The 21160-nt window shown below is 56.7% G+C and overlaps 1 protein-coding gene across 1 annotated transcript in view; it reads left to right on the top strand.

The window, feature by feature from the left end:
• Positions 1-21160, top strand: part of LOC140472017 (uncharacterized) — a 153146-nt gene that overhangs the window by 86972 nt on the left and 45014 nt on the right. The window contains exons 40-46 of the mRNA XM_072567457.1: positions 1115-1273; positions 2860-3021; positions 3792-3974; positions 4328-4486; positions 5646-5801; positions 16078-16227; positions 16911-17063. Of these exons, the coding sequence (XP_072423558.1) occupies positions 1115-1273; positions 2860-3021; positions 3792-3974; positions 4328-4486; positions 5646-5801; positions 16078-16227; positions 16911-17063 (1122 nt within the window). The remainder of the gene's footprint in view (positions 1-1114; positions 1274-2859; positions 3022-3791; positions 3975-4327; positions 4487-5645; positions 5802-16077; positions 16228-16910; positions 17064-21160) is intronic.

Below are 21160 nucleotides of genomic sequence, written 5' to 3'. Positions count from 1 at the left end.
TGAGAGAGTCCCGAGACTGCAGGGAGCAGACTGAGAGAGTCCCGAGACTGCAGGGAGCAGACAGAGAGAGTCCCGAGACTACAGGGAGCAGACTGAGAGAGTCCCGAGACTGCAGGGAGTAGACTGAGAGAGTCCCGTGACTGCAGGGATCAGAGTGAGAGAGTCCCGAGACTGCAGGGAGCAGAGTGAGAGAGTCCTGAGACTGCAGGGATCAGAGTGAGAGAGTCCCGAGACTGCATGGAGCAGACTGAGAGAGTCCCGAGACTGCAGGGAGCAGACTGAGAGAGCCCCGAGACTGCAGGGAGCAGAGTGAGAGAGTCCCGAGACTGCAGGGAGCAGACCGAGAGAGTCCCGAGACTGCAGGGAGCAGAGTGAGAGAGTCCCGAGACTGCAGGGAGCAGACTGAGAGAGTCCCAAGACTGCAGGGAGCAGACTGAGAGAGTCCCGAGACTGCAGGGATCAGAGTGAGAGAGTCCCGAGACTGCAGGGAGCAGACTGAGAGAGTCCCGAGACTGCAGGGAGCAGACTGAGAGAGTCCTGAGACTGCAGGGAGCAGACTGAGAGAGTCCCGAGACTGCAGGGCGCAGAGTGAGAGAGTCCCGAGACTGCAGGGAGCAGACTGAGAGAGTCCCGAGACTGTGGGGAGCAGACTGAGAGAGTCCCGAGACTGCAGGGAGCAGAGTGAGAGAGTCCCGAGACTGCAGGGAGCAGACTGAGAGTCCCGAGACTGCAGGGAGCAGAGTGAGAGAGTCCCGAGACTGCAGGGAGTAGACTGAGAGAGTCCCGAGACTGCAGGGAGCAGACTGAGAGAGTCCCGAGACTACAGGGAGCAGAGAGAGAGAGAGAGACCCGAGACTGCAGGGAGCAGAGTGAGAGAGTCCTGAGACTGCAGGGAGCAGACTGAGAGAGTCCCGAGACTGCAGGGAGCAGAGTGAGAGAGTCCCGAAACTGCAGGGATTAGACTGTGGTCGACCCCAGTCTGTACATTGTTCCAATTCTTTTTCCCGGACCATTGCACTCCTGAAAACAGCAAATATATCCCTGATGTGGAATCCCTGTCGGTCTCCCCTCTCGTGTGTAAGTCGAGTCTTATATCGGAATGTTGTGTTTCCAGGTGAGAGACCCGGAGAGTGCTCAAGCCCAAGTCAACTGAGCTATGTGTGTAACACAACTCTGGGCAGGGAATGTAGAAATGAGAGCGACTGTGGCAGATGGGGCACGTGCTGCATGACCCCGTGTGGGTACAGATGTGTCCTCAGGCATTTCAGAAATGGTGAGTTCTTCTTGTCTGAGCTTCACTCACTGTTCATCTGGTGTTCCTGAATGGATGTGGTGTGGGACAGGACAGAGCAATGTTTCAATGTGTATCTCACCATGTGCTGTCCCTGTCCTTGGGGAGTCTGATGGGGGTGAGTTAGAGGCAGCGTTACTCTGTGTCTAACCCCATGCTGTCCCTGTCCTGGGAGTGTTTAGTGCGGAGAGTGCAAAGTGAACTTTACTCTGCATCTGACCCCATGCTGTCCGTGAACTGCAGTTCTTCGATGTGGGACAGTGTGGAGGAACTCTGTACCTAATCCCGTGGTGTCCCTTTCCTGGGAGTGTTTAATGGGGACAATGTAGAGGGTTCTTTACTCTGTGTCTAACCCCGTGGTGTCCCTATCCTGGGAGTGTTTAATGGGGACAGTGTAGAGGGTTCTTTACTCTGTGTCTAACCCCATGCTGTCCCTATCCTGGGAGTGTTTAATGGGGACAGTGTAGAGGGTTCTTTACTCTGTGTCTAACCCCATGCTGTCCCTGTCCTGGGAGTGTTTAATGGGGACAATGTAGAGGGTTCTTTACTCTGTGTCTAACCGCATGGTGTCCCTGTCCTGGGACTGTTTAATGGGGACAGTGTAGAGGGTTCTTTACTCTGTATCTAACCCCGTGGTGTCCCTGTCCTGGGAGTGTTTAATGGGGACAATGTAGAGGGTTCTTTACTCTGTGTCTAACCCCGTGGTGTCCCTGTCCTGGGAGTGTTTAATGGGGACAATGTAGAGGGTTCTTTACTCTGTGTCTAACCCCGTGGTGTCCCTTTCCTGGGAGTGTTTAATGGGGACAATGTAGAGGGTTCTTTACTCTGTGTCTAACCGCATGGTGTCCCTTTCCTGGGACTGTTTAATGGGGACAGTGTAGAGGGTTCTTTACTCTGTATCTAACCCCGTGGTGTCCCTGTCCTGGGAGTGTTTAATGGGGACAATGTAGAGGGTTCTTTACTCTGTGTCTAACCCCGTGCTGTCCCTGTCCTGGGAGGGTTTAATGGGGACAATGTAGAGGTTTCTTTCCTCTGTGTCGAACCCCGTGGTGTCCCTTTCCTGGGAGTGTTTAATGGGGACAATGTAGAGGTTTCTTTACTCTGTGTCTAACCCCATGATGTCCCTGTCCCTGGGAGTGTTTAATGGGGACAGTGTAGAGGGTTCTTTACTCTGTGTCTATCCCCGTGGTGTCCCTTTCCTGGGAGTGTTTAATGGGGCAATGTAAAGGGTTCTTTACTCTGTATCTAACCCCGTGCTGTCCCGGTCCCTGGGAGTGTTTAATGGGGACAATGTAGAGGGTTCTTTACTCTGTATCTCACCCCGTGGTGTCCCTGTCCCTGGGAGTGTTTAATGGGGACAATGTAGAGGGTTCTTTACTCTGTGTCTGACCCCGTGGTGTCCCTGTCCTGGGAGTGTTTAATGGGGACAATGTAGAGGGTTCTTTACTCTGTGTCTAACCCCCTGCTGTCCCGGTCCCTGGGAGTGTTTAATGGGGACAGTGCAGAGGGTTCTTTACTCTGTATCTAACCCCGTGCGGTTCTGTCTCTGTCTTTTCTCCCAATGGAAGATGACGGGCTGTGCCCTCGCCCAGACCATCTTGCCCGTGTGTGTAACTCCACTTTTGGGAAGGTGTGTGAGTCGGACCAAGATTGTGCTGGATCTCAAAGGTGCTGTGATGCTGGGTGTCAGAAACGTTGTGTCCTGTCGTTCTACAGAAAGTCTTATGGAGGTAGTTCCTGGTCCAAAAGGAATGGCTGCTTAACCTGTCTGTATGAGGCAGAACTGTGACCTTTGCTTCTTTATATCTCACTTTGTGTCTGTGGTGTATTTCCCTTTGCCTCTCTTTGTGCATTCCTGCAGCACACCTCTCTCTCTCTCTCTCTCTCTGTGTGACGTCATTTCATCTCCATCTTTTGCACGTCTGTCTGTTTCTCTCTCTCCCTCTTTGTCTGTCTGTCTCTCTGTGTCTCTCTGTCTTTCCCTCTCTCTCTGTCTCTCTCCCTCTCTCTGTCTGTATGTCTCTCTCTCTCTCTCTATGTCTGTCATTGTCACATTCCACTCTTTCTCCATCGTGTCTCTCCATCAGTCCATCTGTGTTGCTATCTCTCCTCTCTGTCTCTCTCCCTGTCCTTCTTTCACCTCTCGTTCTGTCTGTCTCTTGCATGTTCGTCTGTGTCTCTCTTTCTGTCTTTGTCGCATTCGACTCCCTCTCTTTCTTGGTCACGTCTCTCCCTCTGTCACTTGCTCTCTGTGTTGCTATCTCTCCTGTCTCTCTCTCGCCCTCTCTCTGTGTCCCCTTTGTTCAGTCTGCCTCTTGCACGTTCCTCTGTCTCTCTCTGTCTTTGTCACATTTCCCTCCCTGTTCCTCTCAGTTCTTGATCTCCCTCTCATTCTCCCCCTGTCCCTCTCTCCCCCACCCTCTCAATCTCTCTGTCTCTGTCTCTCACACACCCACACCTCTCCTGATCTCTCCTATAAGCGGAACTGTTACACTTGCAGACTCTGGGAAATCTGAGGAATGTCCTAAGCCATCCTCCCTGGAACGTGTCTGCAGGATGAATCACAGCGTCTCGTGTGAAGATGATGACGATTGTGGCAAGTGGACGTCATGTTGTGAGACACCGTGCGGTAGACGCTGTGTCAATCCCTTCATGGGGCAGAGCAGGAGTTTGTCAGTCTCAGGTAACTGTGTACATTCCATAATCCTTCGATCATACCAGACTGGGATCACCGGTCACAGTTCCCCGGTCTCCACATCTCCTTAGGTTGAACTGTTCTCTGGTGTGTACTGTTCCCCAGTCTCCTTATCACCTCGAGACACCATGCACAGTTTGTATCTCTGCAATCGTGGTGGAATGGGTTGGTGTTGGGAATGTAGTCGGCACAGTCGAGGGTTGAGGGTGTAGTGCTCGTTGCACCAATAAAGCTGCTACGTCCTGATGTCCTTGATGAGGCCTTCCTCTGTGTCTGAGCCGTGTCTATCTCTCTCCCTTTCCCTGTCCCTCCTTCCCTCCCTCACTCTCTCTGTGTGACAGATCGGACATCTGGAATGTGTCCTTCTCCTGCTCGCCTCTCTGCTGTGTGTAACCTGAAATACGGCGAGGTGTGTGAGGAGGATGATGACTGCTACGCATGGCAGATGTGCTGCAACACCAGCTGTGGGCAACGCTGTGTCCATCCCTACCGCAGCAGGGGTAAGTAACCCCGTTTACTTAGCACCACTCTACCGTCTCCCTCCCCACCCACAACCTCCACCCCAGAGCATGTTCATCAGGGATCGGGAGACACAGAAAGTCACTGTGTTTGTGTTGCTATTTCTGCGTATGTGTGAATGTGTGTCTCTCGCTCTCTCCCTCGCTCTCTGTCTTTCCCTCTGTCAATGGACGTCTCTGCGATATTGGGCAGACATGATCAGTTCTTGGAACTCTGTCTCTCTTGTCAGTTTGTGTCTGTCTCTTTCTTTCTTTCTCTCTCACAGCTTCTTTCGTCCCATCACATCTCTCACTCTCCCTTTCTTTCCCGTTCAGTTTCTCTTTGTCTCCCTCCATCTGTCTCTCTCCATCTCTGTCCCTCTGTCTCTCCCTTTCTCTGTCTCTCTCTCTCTCTCTCTCCTCTCTCTCTCTTACTCTGTGTGTGTGTCTCTCTCTGTCTGCATCTCCCCAACTCTGTCCCTCAGTTTCTCCCTCTCTCTGCCTCTGTCTCCCTCCCTCCCTCTCTCTCTATCTCTCCCTGTCACTGTGTTTTGCTCTTTCTGTCTGTCTCTCTTTCTGTCTCTCCCTGTCTGTTTCTATCTCTCTGTCTGTTCCTCTGTCTGGCTGTTTGTCTCTCTTTCCTTTCCTCTCTCTTTCCATCTCTATATCTATGTTTGTCTATTTCTCTCTTTTTCTCTGCCTCTGTCTTCCTCTGTCCCCCGCCTCTCTTTCTGTCTCTGTCTGTCTCTCCTGCTCCCTTTTTCCTGTTTCTCTTTCTCTCTGTCTCTGTCTCCAACCTCCTATCTCTCTCTTGCTCTCTTTCTCTCTCTCTCTCTCTCTCTCTCTCTCTCTCTCTCTCTCTCGTGACCACTCCCCTCCACCCGGCTTTGTCTCTGACTCTCTATCCCTGTGTCTGTCTGTCTCTCTCACTGTCTCTATTTCTTTCTCTCTCTCTGTCTCTCTCTCCCTGCTTGTCTTTTGCTCTCTCCCCCTCATTCTGTCTCTATTTCTTTCTCTCCCTCTCTCTCTCTCTCTCTGTCTCTCTCTCTCTGTCTCTCTCTCTATCACCCCGCCCTTGAGCTCGGGGCGAAGTCAGTGAATGATAGTTCAAGCAGCAGCAGCAGCAGTTTCTGAAGCTAAGATGGAGCCTCTGTCTCTGTAGGGAGCGAACAAAGGTGTCCCTCACCTTCCAGACTGAGCCACGTCTGTTCCATGAGTTTCCACACTCAGTGCAATGAGGACAACGACTGTGAGGGCTGGCAAACCTGCTGCAATACCACCTGTGGGAATAGATGTGTCTTCAAGTTCCTGTCCAGACGTAAGGCACCACTCCTGTTAAGCTCTGTGTATCATCCCACTGGCTACAGGTATCGAGCCGGGAGGGTTTGTTGGTGGGAGAGTGTGGAGGGAGCTGCACCCTGTATCTAACACCATGGTGTCCCTGTCCCTGGGAATGGTGGATGGTGGGACAGTGTGGAGGGAGCTGCACCCTGTATCTAACCCCATGGTGTCCCTGTCCCTGGGAATGGTGGATGGTGGGAGAGTGTGGAGGGAGCTGCACCCTGTATCTAACGTCATGGTGTCCCTGTCCCTGGGAATGGTCGATGGTGGGAGAGTGTGGAGGGAGCTGCACCCTGTATCTAACCCCATGGTGTCCCTGTCCGTGGGAATGGTGGATGGTGGGACAGTGTGGAGGGAGCTGCACCCTGTATCTAACGCCATGGTGTCCCTGTCCCTGCGAATGGTCGATGGTGGGACAGTGTGGAGGGAGCTACACCCTGTATCTAACACCATGGTGTCCCTGTCCCTGGGAATGGTGGATGGTGGGAGAGTGTGGAGGGAGCTGCACCCTGTATCTAACGCCATGGTGTCCCTGTCCCTGGGAATGGTGGATGGTGGGAGAGTGTGGAGGGAGCTGCACCCTGTATCTAACGCCATGGTGTCCCTGTCCCTGTGAATGGTGGATGGTGGGACAGTGTGGAGGGAGCTGCACCCTGTATCTAACACCATGGTGTCCCTGTCCCTGGGAATGGTGGATGGTGGGAGAGTGTGGAGGGAGCTGCACCCTGTATCTAACCCCATGGTGTCCCTGTCCCTGGGAATGGTGGATGGTGGGAGAGTGTGGAGGGAGCTGCACCCTGTATCTAACGTCATGGTGTCGCTGTCCCTGGGAATGGTCGATGGTGGGACAGTGTGGAGGGAGCTGCACCCTGTATCTAACCCCATGGTGTCCCTGTCCCTGGGAATGGTGGATGGTGGGACAGTGTGGAGGGAGCTGCACCCTGTATCTAACCCCATGGTGTCCCTGTCCCTGGGAATGGTGGATGGTGGGACAGTGTGGAGGGAGCTGCACCCTGTATCTAACCCCATGGTGTCCCTGTCCCTGGGAATGGTGGATGGTGGGAGAGTGTGGAGGGAGCTGCACCCTGTATCTAACCCCATGGTGTCCCTGTCCCTGGGAATGGTGGATGGTGGGACAGTGTGGAGGGAGCTGCACCCTGTATCTAACGTAATGGTGTCCCTGTCCCTGGGAATGGTGGATGGTGGGACAGTGTGGAGGGAGCTGCACCCTGTATCTAACGCCATGGTGTCCCTGTCCCTGGGAATGGTTCATGGTGGGAGAGTGTGGAGGGAGCTGCACCCTGTATCTAACGCCATGGTGTCCCTGTCCCTGGGAATGGTGGATGGTGGGAGAGTGTGGAGGGAGCTGCACCCTGTATCTTACCCCATGGTGTCCCTTTCCCTGGTAATGGTCGATGGTGGGAGAGTGTGGAGGGAGCTCCACCCTGTATCTAACGTCATGGTGTCGCTGTCCCTGGGAATGGTGGATGGTGGGACAGTGTAGAGGGAGCTGCACCCTGTATCTAACCCCATGGTGTCCCTATCCCTGGAAATGGTGGATGGTGGGAGAGTGTGGAGGGAGCTGCACCCTGTATCTAACGCCATGGTGTCCCTGTCCCTGGGAATGGTCGATGGTGGGAGAGTGTGGAGGGAGCTGCACCCTGTATCTAACGTCATGGTGTCCCTGTCCCTGGGAATGGTGGATGGTGGGACAGTGTGGAGGGAGCTGCACCCTGTATCTAACCCCATGGTGTCCCTGTCCCTGGGAATGGTGGATGGTGGGACAGTGTGGAGGGAGCTGCACCCTGTATCTAACGCCATGGTGTCCCTGTCCCTGGGAATGGTGGATGGTGGGACAGTGTGGAGGGAGCTGCACCCTGTATCTAACCCCATGGTGTCCCTGTCCCTGGGAATGGTGGATGGTGGGACAGTGTGGAGGGAGCTGCACCCTGTATCTAACCCCATGGTGTCCCTGTCCCTGGGAATGGTGGATGGTGGGAGAGTGTGGAGGGAGCTGCACCCTGTATCTAACGTCATGGTGTCGCTGTCCCTGGGAATGGTCGATGGTGGGACAGTGTGGAGGGAGCTGCACCCTGTATCTAACCCCATGGTGTCCCTGTCCCTGGGAATGGTGGATGGTGGGACAGTGTGGAGGGAGCTGCACCCTGTATCTAACCCCATGGTGTCCCTGTCCCTGGGAATGGTGGATGGTGGGACAGTGTGGAGGGAGCTGCACCCTGTATCTAACCCCATGGTGTCCCTGTCCCTGGGAATGGTGGATGGTGGGAGAGTGTGGAGGGAGCTGCACCCTGTATCTAACCCCATGGTGTCCCTGTCCCTGGGAATGGTGGATGGTGGGAGAGTGTGGAGGGAGCTGCACCCTGTATCTAACGTAATGGTGTCCCTGTCCCTGGGAATGGTGGATGGTGGGACAGTGTGGAGGGAGCTGCACCCTGTATCTAACGCCATGGTGTCCCTGTCCCTGGGAATGGTTCATGGTGGGACAGTGTGGAGGGAGCTGCACCCTGTATCTAACGCCATGGTGTCCCTGTCCCTGGGAATGGTGGATGGTGGGAGAGTGTGGAGGGAGCTGCACCCTGTATCTTACCCCATGGTGTCCCTTTCCCTGGTAATGGTCGATGGTGGGAGAGTGTGGAGGGAGCTCCACCCTGTATCTAACGTCATGGTGTCGCTGTCCGTGGGAATGGTGGATGGTGGGACAGTGTAGAGGGAGCTGCACCCTGTATCTAACCCCATGGTGTCCCTATCCCTGGAAATGGTGGATGGTGGGAGAGTGTGGAGGGAGCTGCACCCTGTATCTAACGCCATGGTGTCCCTGTCCCTGGGAATGGTCGATGGTGGGAGAGTGTGGAGGGAGCTGCACCCTGTATCTAACGTCATGGTGTCCCTGTCCCTGGGAATGGTGGATGGTGGGACAGTGTGGAGGGAGCTGCACCCTGTATCTAACCCCATGGTGTCCCTGTCCCTGGGAATGGTGGATGGTGGGACAGTGTGGAGGGAGCTGCACCCTGTATCTAACGCCATGGTGTCCCTGTCCCTGGGAATGGTGGATGGTGGGAGAGTGTGGAGGGAGCTGCACCCTGTATCTAACACCATGGTGTCCCTGTCCCTGGGAATGGTGGATGGTGAGAGAGTGTGGAGGGAGCTGCACCCTGTATCTAACACCATGGTGTCCCTGTCCCTGGGAATGGTGGATGGTGGGACAGTGTGGAGGGAGCTGCACCCTGTATCTAACGCCATGGTGTCCCTGTCCCTGGGAATGGTGGATGGTGGGAGAGTGTGGAGGGAGCTGCACCCTGTATCTAACCCCATGGTGTCCCTGTCCCTGGGAATGGTGGATGGTGGGAGAGTGTGGAGGGAGCTGCACCCTGTATCTAACACCATGGTGTCCGTATCCCTGGGAATGGTGGATGGTGGGACAGTGTGGAGGGAGCTGCACCCTGTATCTAACCCAATGGTGTCCCTGTCCCTGTGAATGGTGGATGGTGGGACAGAGTGGAGGGAGCTGCACCCTGTATCTAACCCCATGGTGTCCCTGTCCCTGGGAATGGTGGATGGTGGGAGAGTGTGGAGGGAGCTGCACCCTGTATCTAACGCCATGGTGTCCGTATCCCTGGGAATGGTGGATGGTGGGACTGTGTGGAGGGAGCTGCACCCTGTATCTAACGCCATGGTGTCCCTGTCCCTGGGAATGGTGGATGGTGGGACAGTGTGGAGGGAGCTGCACCCTGTATCTAACCCCATGGTGTCCCTGTCCCTGGGAATGGTGGATGGTGGGACAGTGTGGAGGGAACTGCACCCTGTATCTAACCCCATGGTGTCCCTGTCCCTGGGAATGGTGGATGGTGGGAGAGTGTGGAGGGAGCTGCACCCTGTATCTAACGTCATGGTGTCCCTGTCCCTGGGAATGGTGGATGGTGGGACAGTGTGGAGGGAGCTACACCCTGTATCTAACCCCATGGTGTCCCTGTCCCTGGGAATGGTGGATGGTGGGAGAGTGTGGAGGGAGCTGCACCCTGTATCTAACGCCATGGTGTCCCTGTCCCTGGGAATGGTGGATGGTAGGAGAGTGTGGAGGGAGCTGCACCCTGTATCTAACCCCATGGTGTCCCTGTCCCTGGGAATGGTCGATGGTGGGACAGTGTGGAGGGAGCTGCACCCTGTATCTAACACCATGCTCTCCCTGTCCCTGGGAATGGTGGATAGTGGGACAGTGTGGAGGGAGCTGCACCCTGTATCTAACACCATGCTCTCCCTGTCCCTGGGAATGGTCGATGGTGGGACAGTGTGGAGGGAGCTGCACCCTGTATCTAACTCCATGGTGTCCCTGTCCCTGGGAATGGTGGATGGTGGGAGAGTGTGGAGGGAGCTGCACCCTGTATCTTACCCCATGGTGTCCCTGTCCCTGGGAATGGTGGATGGTGGGACAGTGTGGAGGGAGCTGCACCCTGTATCTAACACCATGGTGTCCCTATCCCTGGGAATGGTGGATGGTGGGAGAGTGTGGAGGGAGCTGCACCCTGTATCTTACCCCATGGTGTCCCTGTCCCTGGGAATGGTGGATGGTGGGACAGTGTGGAGGGAGCTGCACCCTGTATCTAACACCATGGTGTCCCTGTCCCTGGGAATGGTGGATGGTGGGAGAGTGTGGAGGGAGCTGCACCCTGTATCTTACCCCATGGTGTCCCTGTCCCTGGGAATGGTGGATGGTGGGAGAGTGTGGAGGGAGCTGCACCCTGTATCTAACACCATGGTGTCCCTATCCCTGGGAATGGTGGATGGTGGGAGAGTGTGGAGGGAGCTGCACCCTGTATCTAACACCATGGTGTCCCAGTCCCTGGGAATGGTGGATGGTGGGAGAGTGTGGAGGGAGCTGCACCCTGTATCTAACGCCATGGTGTCCCTGTCCCTGGGAATGGTGGATGGTGGGAGAGTGTGGAGGGAGCTGCACCCTGTATCTAACCTCATGGTGTCCCTGTCCCTGGGAATGGTCGATGGTGGGAGAGTGTGGAGGAGCTGCACCCTGTATCTAACCCCATGGTGTCCCTGTCCCTGGGAATGGTGGATGGTGGGACAGTGTGGAGGGAGCTGCACCCTGTATCTAACACCATGCTCTCCCTGTCCCTGGGAATGGTGGATAGTGGGAGAGTGTGGAGGGAGCTGCACCCTGTATCTAACGTCATGGTGTCCCTGTCCCTGGGAATGGTGGATGGTGGGACAGTGTGGAGGGAGCTGCACCCTGTATCTAACACCATGCTGTCCCTGTCCCTGGGAATGGTGGATGGTGGGACAGTGTGGAGGGAGCTGCACCCTGTATCTAACACCATGGTGTCCCTGTCCCTGGGAATGGTGGATGGTGGGACAGTGTGGAGGGAGCTGCACCCTGTATCTAACACCATGGTGTCCCTGTCCCTGGGAATGGTGGATGGTGGGACAGTGTGGAGGGAGCTGCACCCTGTATCTAACCCAATGGTGTCCCTGTCCCTGGGAATGGTGGATGGTGGGACAGTGTGGAGGGAGCTGCACCCTGTATCTAACACCATGGTGTCCCTGTCCCTGGGAATGGTGGATGGTGGGACAGTGTGGAGGGAGCTGCACCCTGTATCTAACACCATGGTGTCCCTGTCCCTGGGAATGGTGGATGGTGGGAGAGTGTGGAGGGAGCTGCACCCTGTATCTAACGCCATGGTGTCCCTGTCCCTGGGAATGGTGGATGGTGGGAGAGTGTGGAGGGAGCTGCACCCTGTATCTAACGTCATGGTGTCCCTGTCCCTGGGAATGGTCGATGGTGGGAGAGTGTGGAGGGAGCTGCACCCTGTATCTAACACCATGGTGTCCCTGTCCCTGGGAATGGTGGATGGTGGGACAGTGTGGAGGGAGCTGCACCCTGTATCTAACGTCATGGTGTCCCTGTCCCTGGGAATGGTCGATGGTGGGAGAGTGTGGAGGGAGCTGCACCCTGTATCTAACCCCATGGTGTCCCTGTCCCTGGGAATGGTGGATGGTGGGACAGTGTGGAGGGAGCTGCACCCTGTATCTAACCCCATGGTGTCCCTGTCCCTGGGAATGGTCGATGGTGGGACAGTGTGGAGGGAGCTGCACCCTGTATCTAACCCCATGGTGTCCCTGTCCCTGGGAATGGTGGATGGTGGGAGAGTGTGGAGGGAGCTGCACCCTGTATCTAACGTCATGGTGTCGCTGTCCCTGGGAATGGTGGATGGTGGGACAGTGTGGAGGGAGCTGCACCCTGTATCTAACACCATGGTGTCCCTGTCCCTGGGAATGGTGGATGGTGGGACAGTGTGGAGGGAGCTGCACCCTGTATCTAACGTCATGGTGTCGCTGTCCCTGGGAATGGTGGATGGTGGGACAGTGTGGAGGGAGCTGCACCCTGTATCTAACCCCATGGTGTCCCTGTCCCTGGGAATGGTGGATGGTGGGAGAGTGTGGAGGGAGCTGCACCCTGTATCTAACCCCATGGTGTCCCTGTCCCTGGGAATGGTGGATGGTGGGACAGTGTGGAGGGAGCTGCACCCTGTATCTAACGCCATGGTGTCCCTGTCCCTGGGAATGGTGGATGGTGGGACAGTGTGGAGGGAGCTGCACCCTGTATCTAACGCCATGGTGTCCCTGTCCCTGGGAATGGTGGATGGTGGGAGAGTGTGGAGGAGCTGCACCCTGTATCTAACACCATGGTGTCCCTGTCCCTGGGAATGGTGGATGGTGGGACAGTGTGGAGGGAGCTGCACCCTGTATCTAACGCCATGGTGTCCCTGTCCCTGGGAATGGTGGATGGTGGGACAGTGTGGAGGGAGCTGCACCCTGTATCTAACCCCATGGTGTCCCTGTCCCTGGGAATGGTCGATGGTGGGAGAGTGTGGAGGGAGCTGCACCCTGTATCTAACCCCATGGTATCCCTGTCCCTGTGAATGGTGGATGGTGGGACAGTGTGGAGGGAGCTGCACCCTGTATCTAACACCATGGTGTCCCTGTCCCTGGGAATGTTGGATGGTGGGACAGTGTGGAGGGAGCTGCACCCTGTATCTAACGTCATGGTGTCGCTGTCCCTGGGAATGGTGGATGGTGGGACAGTGTAGAGGGAACTGCACCCTGTATCTAACACCATGGTATCCCTGTCCCTGTGAATGGTGGATGGTGGGACAGTGTGGAGGGAGCTGCACCCTGTATCTAACCCCATGGTGTCCGTATCCCTGGGAATGGTCGATGGTGGGACAGTGTGGAGGGAGCTGCACCCTGTATCTAACACCATGGTGTCCCTGTCCCTGGGAATGGTGGATGGTGGGAGAGTGTGGAGGGAGCTGCACCCTGTATCTAACCCCATGGTGTCCCTGTCCCTGGGAATGGTGGATAGTGGGACAGTGTGGAGGGAGCTCCACCCTGTATCTAACACCATGGTGTCCCTGTCCATGGGAATGGTGGATGGTGGGACAGTGTGGAGGGAGCTGCACCCTGTATCTAACCCCATGGTGTCCCTGTCCCTGGGAATGGTGGATGGTGGGAGAGTGTGGAGGGAGCTGCACCCTGTATCTAACACCATGGTGTCCCTGTCCATGGGAATGGTGGATGGTGGGACAGTGTGGAGGGAGCTGCACCCTGTATCTAACACCATGGTGTCCCTGTCCCTGGGAATGGTGGATGGTGGGACAGTGTAGAGGGAGCTGCACCCTGTATCTAACCCCATGGTGTCCCTGTCCCTGGGAATGGTGGATGGTGGGAGAGTGTGGAGGGAGCTGCACCATGTATCTAACGCCATGGTGTCCCTGTCCCTGGGAATGGTGGATGGTGGGAGAGTGTGGAGGGAGCTGCACCCTGTATCTAACGCCATGGTGTCCCTGTCCCTGGGAATGGTGGGAGAGTGTGGAGGGAGCTGCACCCTGTATCTAACGCCATGGTGTCCCTGTCCCTGGGAATGGTGGATGGTGGGACAGTGTGGAGGGAGCTGCACCCTGTATCTAACCCCATGGTGTCCCTGTCCCTGGGAATGGTGGATGGTGGGACAGTGTGGAGGGAGCTGCACCCTGTATCTAACCCCATGGTGTCCATATCCCTGGGAATGGTGGATGGTGGGACAGTGTGGAGGGAGCTGCACCCTGTATCTAACACCATGGTGTCCCTGTCCCTGGGAATGGTGGATGGTGGGAGAGTGTGGGGGGAGCTGCACCCTGTATCTAACCCCATGGTGTCCCTGTCCCTGGGAATGGTGGATGGTGGGACAGTGTGGAGGGAGCTGCACCCTGTATCTAACGTCATGGTGTCCCTGTCCCTGGGAATGGTGGATGGTGGGACAGTGTGGAGGGAGCTGCACTCTGTATCTAACGTCATGGTGTCCCTGTCCCTGGGAATGGTGGATGGTGGGACAGTGTGGAGGGAGCTGCACCCTGTATCTAACCCCATGGTGTCCCTGTCCCTGTGAATGGTGGATGGTGGGACAGTGTGGAGGGAGCTGCACCCTGTATCTAACCCCATGGTGTCCCTGTCCCTGGGAATGGTCGATGGTGGGAGAGTGTGGAGGGAGCTGCACCCTGTATCTAACGCCATGGTGTCCCTGTCCCTGGGAATGGTGGATGGTGGGACAGTGTGGAGGGAGCTGCACCCTGTATCTAACGCCATGGTGTCCCTGTCCCTGGGAATGGTGGATGGTGGGACAGTGTGGAGGGAGCTGCACACTGTACCTAAACCCATGCTGTCCTGTCCTGGGAATGTTTAATAGTGGAACTGTGTAGAGGGGCTTGATACGGTATCTTGACTCAGTATCTTACCCCATGCTGTCCCTGTCCCTGGGAGTGTTTGATCGGGGGGATGGTGTAGAGAGACCTTTCCTCTGTATCTAACCCCATGCTGTCCCTGTCCCTGGGAGTGTTTGATCGGGGGGATGGTGTAGAGAGACCTTTACTCTGTATCTAACCCCATGGTGTCCCTGTCCTGTGGGAGTGTTTGATCGGGGGGATGGTGTAGAGAGACCTTTAGTCTGTAACTAACCCCATGGTGTCCCTGTCCCTGGGAGTGTTTGATCGGGGGGATGGTGTAGAGAGACCTTTACTCTTTATCTATACCCCATGCTGTCCCTGTCCCTGGGAGTGTTTGATCGGGGGGATGGTGTGGAGGGAGTTTTACTCTGCATCTAACCCCATGCTGTCCCTGTCCCTGGGAGTGTTTGATCGGGGGGATGGTGTGGAGGGAGTTTTACTCTGCATCTAACCCCATGCTGTCCCTGTCCCTGGGAGTGTTTGATCGGGGGGATGGTGTAGAGAGACCTTTCCTCTGTATCTAACCCCATGGTGTCCCTGTCCCTGGGAGTGTTTGATCGGGGGGATGGTGTAGAGAGACCTTTCCTCTGTATCTAACCCCATGCTGTCCCTGTCCCTGGGAGTGTTTGATCGGGGCGATGGTGTAGAGAGACCTTTAGTCTGTATCTAACCCCATGCTGTCCCTGTCCCTGGGAGTGTTTGATCGGGGGGATGGTGTAGAGAGACCTTTCCTCTCTATCTAACCCCATGCTGTCCCTGTCCTGTGGGAGTGTTTGATCGGGGGGATGGTGTAGAGAGACCTTTAGTCTGTATCTAACCCCATGCTGTCCCTGTCCCTGGGAGTGTTTGATCGGGAGGATGGTGTAGAGAGACCTTTACTCTGTATCTAACCCCATGCTGTCCCTGTCCCTGGGAGTGTTTGATCGGGGGGATGGTGTAGAGAGACCTTTACTCTGTATCTAACTCCATGCTGTCCCTGTCCCTGGGAGTGTTCGATCGGGGGGATGCGGGAGAGAGACCTTTACTCTGTATCTAACCCCATGCTGTCCCTGTCCCTGGGAGTGTTTGATCGGGGGGATGGTGTAGAGAGACCTTTACTCTGTATCTAACTCCATGCTGTCCCTGTCCCTGGGAGTGTTCGATCGGGGGGATGGGGGAGAGAGACCTTTACTCTGTATCTAACCCCATGGTGTCCCTGTCCCTGGGAGTGTTTGATCGGGGGGATGGGGGAGAGAGACCTTTACTCTGTATCTAACCCCATGCTGTCCCTGTCCCTGGGAGTGTTTGATCGGGGGATGGTGTCGAGCTCCCTTTACTCTGTATCTAACCCCATGCTGTCCCTGTCCCTGGGAGTGTTTGATCGGGGGGATGGGGGAGCGAGACCTTTCCTCTGTATCTATACCCCATGCTGTCCCTGCCCTGTGGGAGTGTGACCCTCTCCATATGTCCTGATGTTCCTTGCAGCGACCCAGTGCCCTGCCTCCACCCGCTTGGACCCATTCTGTGAGATGAAGTTGGGAGACGTGTGTCAGAATGACACTGACTGCCATGCCTGGTCATCATGCTGCAATGCCACCTGTGGAAAGAGATGTGTACCTCGTTTCCTCATGAGCCGTAAGTGATCAGTGTGTCTCTGTTTGATCAGAGACGATGGTGTGGTGATGACAGTACATGGCAGTGTGGGCAGGGAGCTGGGTGTGTCTGTCTGGGTGTGTGTTTGTGTGTCTGTGAGGGTCAGTGTGTGGGCATGTGTGTGTGTAATAGTGTGTGGGTCAGTGTGTGGATGTGTGTGTGTGTGTCTGTGTGGGACAGTGTGTGTGTGTGTCTGTGTGTATGTGTCTGTGTGTGTGAGTGTGTGGATGTGTATGTCTGTGTGTGTGTATGTGTCTGTGTGTGTGTGTGTGAGAGTGTGTGTGTATGTGTCTGTGTGTGTGTGTGAGAGTGTGTTTGTGTGTGTGTGTGTGTATGTGTCTGTGTGTGTGTGTCTGTGTGTGTTTGTGTGTGTGTGTGTGTGTGTGTGTGTATATGTCTGTGTCTGTGTCTGTGTCTGTGTGTGAGTTTGTGTGTGTGTGTGTTTGTCCGCGGTTTAGGGGGATGTGGGAGGGTGGTATTTGGAGATTCACCTGGAATTGCCTAAATACATGAGGCTTCCTGAATCCCGGGGCTGTGGAGCTGGTCTATCCGTGATGGAAGAGCAGTGGGAGTTCCTCGTTCAGCTCTCGTGTCTCACTCGAGCCGATCCGAGGGAGTTGTGTGTTTCCGTACAACCGTATCCATACTGTCTCTGTGTTGTCCAGGTGATGATATCTGTCCTGCTCCCCACCGCCTGGAGCCCATGTGTGACCTGAAACTCGGAGATCGTTGCAGTGGAGATGAAGACTGTGATGCCTGGCAGAGCTGCTGTGAGAGCAAATGTGGAAATATCTGTATCCCCAGCTTCATGGATGATGGTACGTTGTGGGGGTGGGTGACACTGTGAGGGAGATGTTGTGGAGAGCAACACAGAGAGAGAGAGAGTCAGAGAGAGGAGGGGGCACTGGGAAGGTGGGAGAGAGAGAGAGACAGAGAGAGAGAGAGAGGAGGGGGCACTGGGAAGGTGAGAGAGAGAGACAGAGAGAGGAGGGGGCACTGGGAAGGTGGGAGAGAGAGAGACAGAGAGAGGAGGGGGCACTGGGAAGGTGGGAGAGAGAGAGAGAGAGAGGAGGGGGCACTGGGAAGGTGGGAGAGAGAGAGACAGAGAGAGGAGGGGGCACTGGGAAGGTGGGAGAGAGAGAGCAAAGGGGACCAGGAGAATGGGATACAGAGACAGAGAGAGAGAAAGACATGGATATTGTGTGTGTGTGTGAGCTAGAGAGAGAGAGAGGGACCGGGAGAATGGGAGAGACAAATAAAGAGAGAGATGGAAAGGTGAGGGAGGAAAGAGATTGAGATAGAAAGAAAGGGAGAGGCGAGGGAAGAATGAGATGGAGTGAGGGGAGGAATGAGGCAGAGAGACTCTGGGTGACATGAAGGAGGAATGAGAGAGGAACATAGAAAGGGACATGGAAGGATTGGGAGAGTGGCTGGTGGGAAATATGATTGGACAGATGGTGTGTTCAAACCAGAGAGTAGCAGGGGATGAGGGAGTCCAAACAACTCGAGAAGTTAGACAGATAAGACTTAGGTTTAGATTTCTATTTTATTTTCACTTGTCGTGGAGTAGAGGAATCCAGGAACACAGTGTAAAAGGTATTCTTCATTGATCATTCCAGCAAGATGGAATTGGTGAGAGAGACCGAGAGGGAGAAATAGAGATAGACAGAAAGATATTAATCCTACCGTCTAACCACAGATATCTGCTGCAAACCCATCGGCTCCAACAGCTTCCTGGACTACACCTCATCCCACCTTGCCTTCTGTAAAAACACCATCCCTTATTTCCAATTCCTCTCTCCACCTCTGCCACATCTGTTCTTGATGCTGCTTGATCCTTTGTGCTTTTCCAGCACCACACCCTTCAGAAAGATATAAATGCCCTTTTCCTGGACTGACCCTCCGACAGTGTCCCCTCCCTCAGCACTGACCCTCCGACAATGTCCCCTCCCTCAGCACTGATCCTCCGACAGTGGCCCCTCCCTCAGCACTGACCCTCCGACAGTACCTGCTCCCTCAGCACTGACCCTCCGACAGTGTCCCCTCCCTCAGCACTGACCCTCCGACAGTGTCCCCTCCCTCAGCACTGACCCTCCGACAGTGTCCCCTCCCTCAGCACTGACCCTCCGACAGTGCCCCCTCCCTCAGCACTGACCCTCCGACAGTGGCCCCTCCCTCAGCACTGACCCTCCGACAGTGTCCCCTCCCTCAGCACTGACCCTCCGACAGTGGCCCCTCCCTCAGCACTGACCCTCCGACAGTGTCCCCTCCCTCAGCACTGACCCTCCAACAGTGGCCCCTCCCTCAGCACTGACCCTTCGACAGTGTCCCCTCCCTCAGCACTGACCCTCCGACAGTGTCCCTCAGCACTGACCCTCCGACAGTGTCCCCTCCCTCAGCACTGACCCTCCGACAGTACCTGCTCCTTCAGCACTGACCCTCCGACAGTGTCCCCTCCGTCAGCACTGACCCTCCGACAGTGTCCCCTCCCTCAGCACTGACCCTCCGACAGTGTCCCCTCCCTCAGCACTGACCCTCCGACTGTGCGGCGCTCCCTCAGCATTGACCCTCCGACAGTGTCCCCTCCCTCAGCACTGACCCTCCGACAGTGGCCCCTCCCTCAGCACTGACCCTCCGACAGTGTCCCCACCCTCAGCACTGACCCTCCAACAGTGGCCCCTCCCTCAGCACTGACCCTCCGACAGTACCTGCTCCCTCAGCACTGACCCTCCAACAGTGCCCCCTCCCTCAGCACTGACCCTCCGACAGTGTCCCCTCCCTCAGCACTGACCCTCCGACAGTGGCCCCTCCCTCCGCACCCACCCTCCGACTGTGTCCCCTCCCTCAGCACTGACCCTCCGACACTGTCCCCTCCCTCAGCACTGACCCTCCGACAGTGCCCACTCCCTCAGCACTGACCCTCCGACAGCACCTGCTCCCTCAGCACTGACCCTCCGACAGTGTCCCCTCCCTCAGCATGACCCTCCGAGACTTTCCCCGCCCTCAGCACTGACCCTCCGACAGTGCCCCCTCCCTCAGCACTGACCCTCCGACAGTGTCCCCTCCCTCAGCACTGACCCTCCGACAGTGTCTGCTCCCTCAGCACTGACCCTCTGACAGTGTCCCCTCCCTCAGCACTGACCCTCCGACAGTGTCTCCTCCCTCAGCACTGAACCTCCGACAGTGTCTGATCCCTCAGCACTGACCCTCCGACAGTGTCCCCTCCCTCAGCACTGACCTTCCGACAGTGTCCCCTCCCTCAGCACTGATCCTCCGACAGTGCCTGCTCCCTCAGCAGTGACCCTCCGACAGTGTCCCCTCCCTCAGCACTGACCCTCCGACAGTGTCTGCTCCCTCAGCACTGACCCTCCGACAGTGTCCCCTCCCTCAGCACTGACCCTCCGACAGTGTCCCCTCCCTCAGCACTGACCCTCCGACAGTGCCCCCTCCCTCAGCACTGACCTTCCGAGAGTGTCCCCTCCCTCAGCACTGACCCTCCGACAGTGTCCCCTCCCTCAGCACTGATCCTCCGACAGTGCCTGCTCCCTCAGCAGTGACCCTCTGACAGTGCCCCCTCCCTCAGCACTGACCCTCCGACAGTGCCCCCTCCCTCAGCACTGACCCTCTGACAGTGCCCCCTCCCTCAGCACTGACCCTCCGACAGTGTCCCCTCCCTCAGCACTGATCCTCCGACAGTGTCCCCTCCCTCAGCACTGATCCTCCGACAGTGCCCCCTCCCTCAGCACTGACCCTCCGACAGTGTCCCCTCCCTCAGCACTGACCCTCCGACAGTGTCCCCTCCCTCAGCACTGACCCTCCGACAGTGCCCCCTCCCTCAGCACTGACCCTCCGACAGTGTCCCCTCCCTCAGCACTGACCCTCCGACAGTGTCCCCTCCCTCAGCACTGACCCTCCGACAGTGTCCCCTCCCTCAGCACTGACCCTCCGACAGTGGCCCCTCCCTCAGCACTGACCCTCCGACAGTGTCCCCTCCCTCAGCACTGACCCTCCAACAGTGGCCCCTCCCTCAGCACTGACCCTCCGACAGTGTCCCCTCCCTCAGCACTGACCCTCCGACAGTGTCCCTCAGCACTGACCCTCCGACAGTGTCCCCTCCCTCAGCACTGACCCTCCGACAGTACCTGCTCCTTCAGCACTGACCCTCCGACAGTGTCCCCTCCGTCAGCACTGACCCTCCGACAGTGTCCCCTCCCTCAGCACTGACCCTCCGACAGTGTCCCCTCCCTCAGCACTGACCCTCCGACTGTGCGGCGCTCCCTCAGCATTGACCCTCCGACAGTGTCCCCTCCCTCAGCACTGACCCTCCGACAGTGGCCCCTCCCTCAGCACTGACCCTCCGACAGTGTCCCCTCCCTCAGCACTGACCCTCCAACAGTGGCCCCTCCCTCAGCACTGACCCTCCGACAGTACCTGCTCCCTCAGCACTGACCCTCCAACAGTGCCCCCTCCCTCAGCACTGACCCTCCGACAGTGTCCCCTCCCTCAGCACTGACCCTCCGACAGTGGCCCCTCCCTCAGCACTGACCCTCCGACTGTGTCCCCTCCCTCAGCACTGACCCTCCGACACTGTCCCCTCCCTCAGCACTGACCCTCCGACAGTGCCCACTCCCTCAGCACTGACCCTCCGACAGCACCTGCTCCCTCAGCACTGACCCTCCGACAGTGTCCCCTCCCTCAGCATGACCCTCCGAGACTTTCCCCGCCCTCAGCACTGACCCTCCGACAGTGCCCCCTCCCTCAGCACTGACCCTCCGACAGTGTCCCCTCCCTCAGCACTGACCCTCCGACAGTGTCTGCTCCCTCAGCACTGACCCTCTGACAGTGTCCCCTCCCTCAGCACTGACCCTCCGACAGTGTCCCCTCCCTCAGCACTGACCCTCCGACAGTGTCCCCT

This window comes from Chiloscyllium punctatum, unplaced genomic scaffold (assembly GCF_047496795.1).
Source record: "Chiloscyllium punctatum isolate Juve2018m unplaced genomic scaffold, sChiPun1.3 scaffold_218, whole genome shotgun sequence".
Classification (NCBI taxonomy): Eukaryota; Metazoa; Chordata; class Chondrichthyes; order Orectolobiformes; family Hemiscylliidae; genus Chiloscyllium; species Chiloscyllium punctatum.
This window is presented reverse-complemented; position numbering and strand designations above follow the sequence as displayed.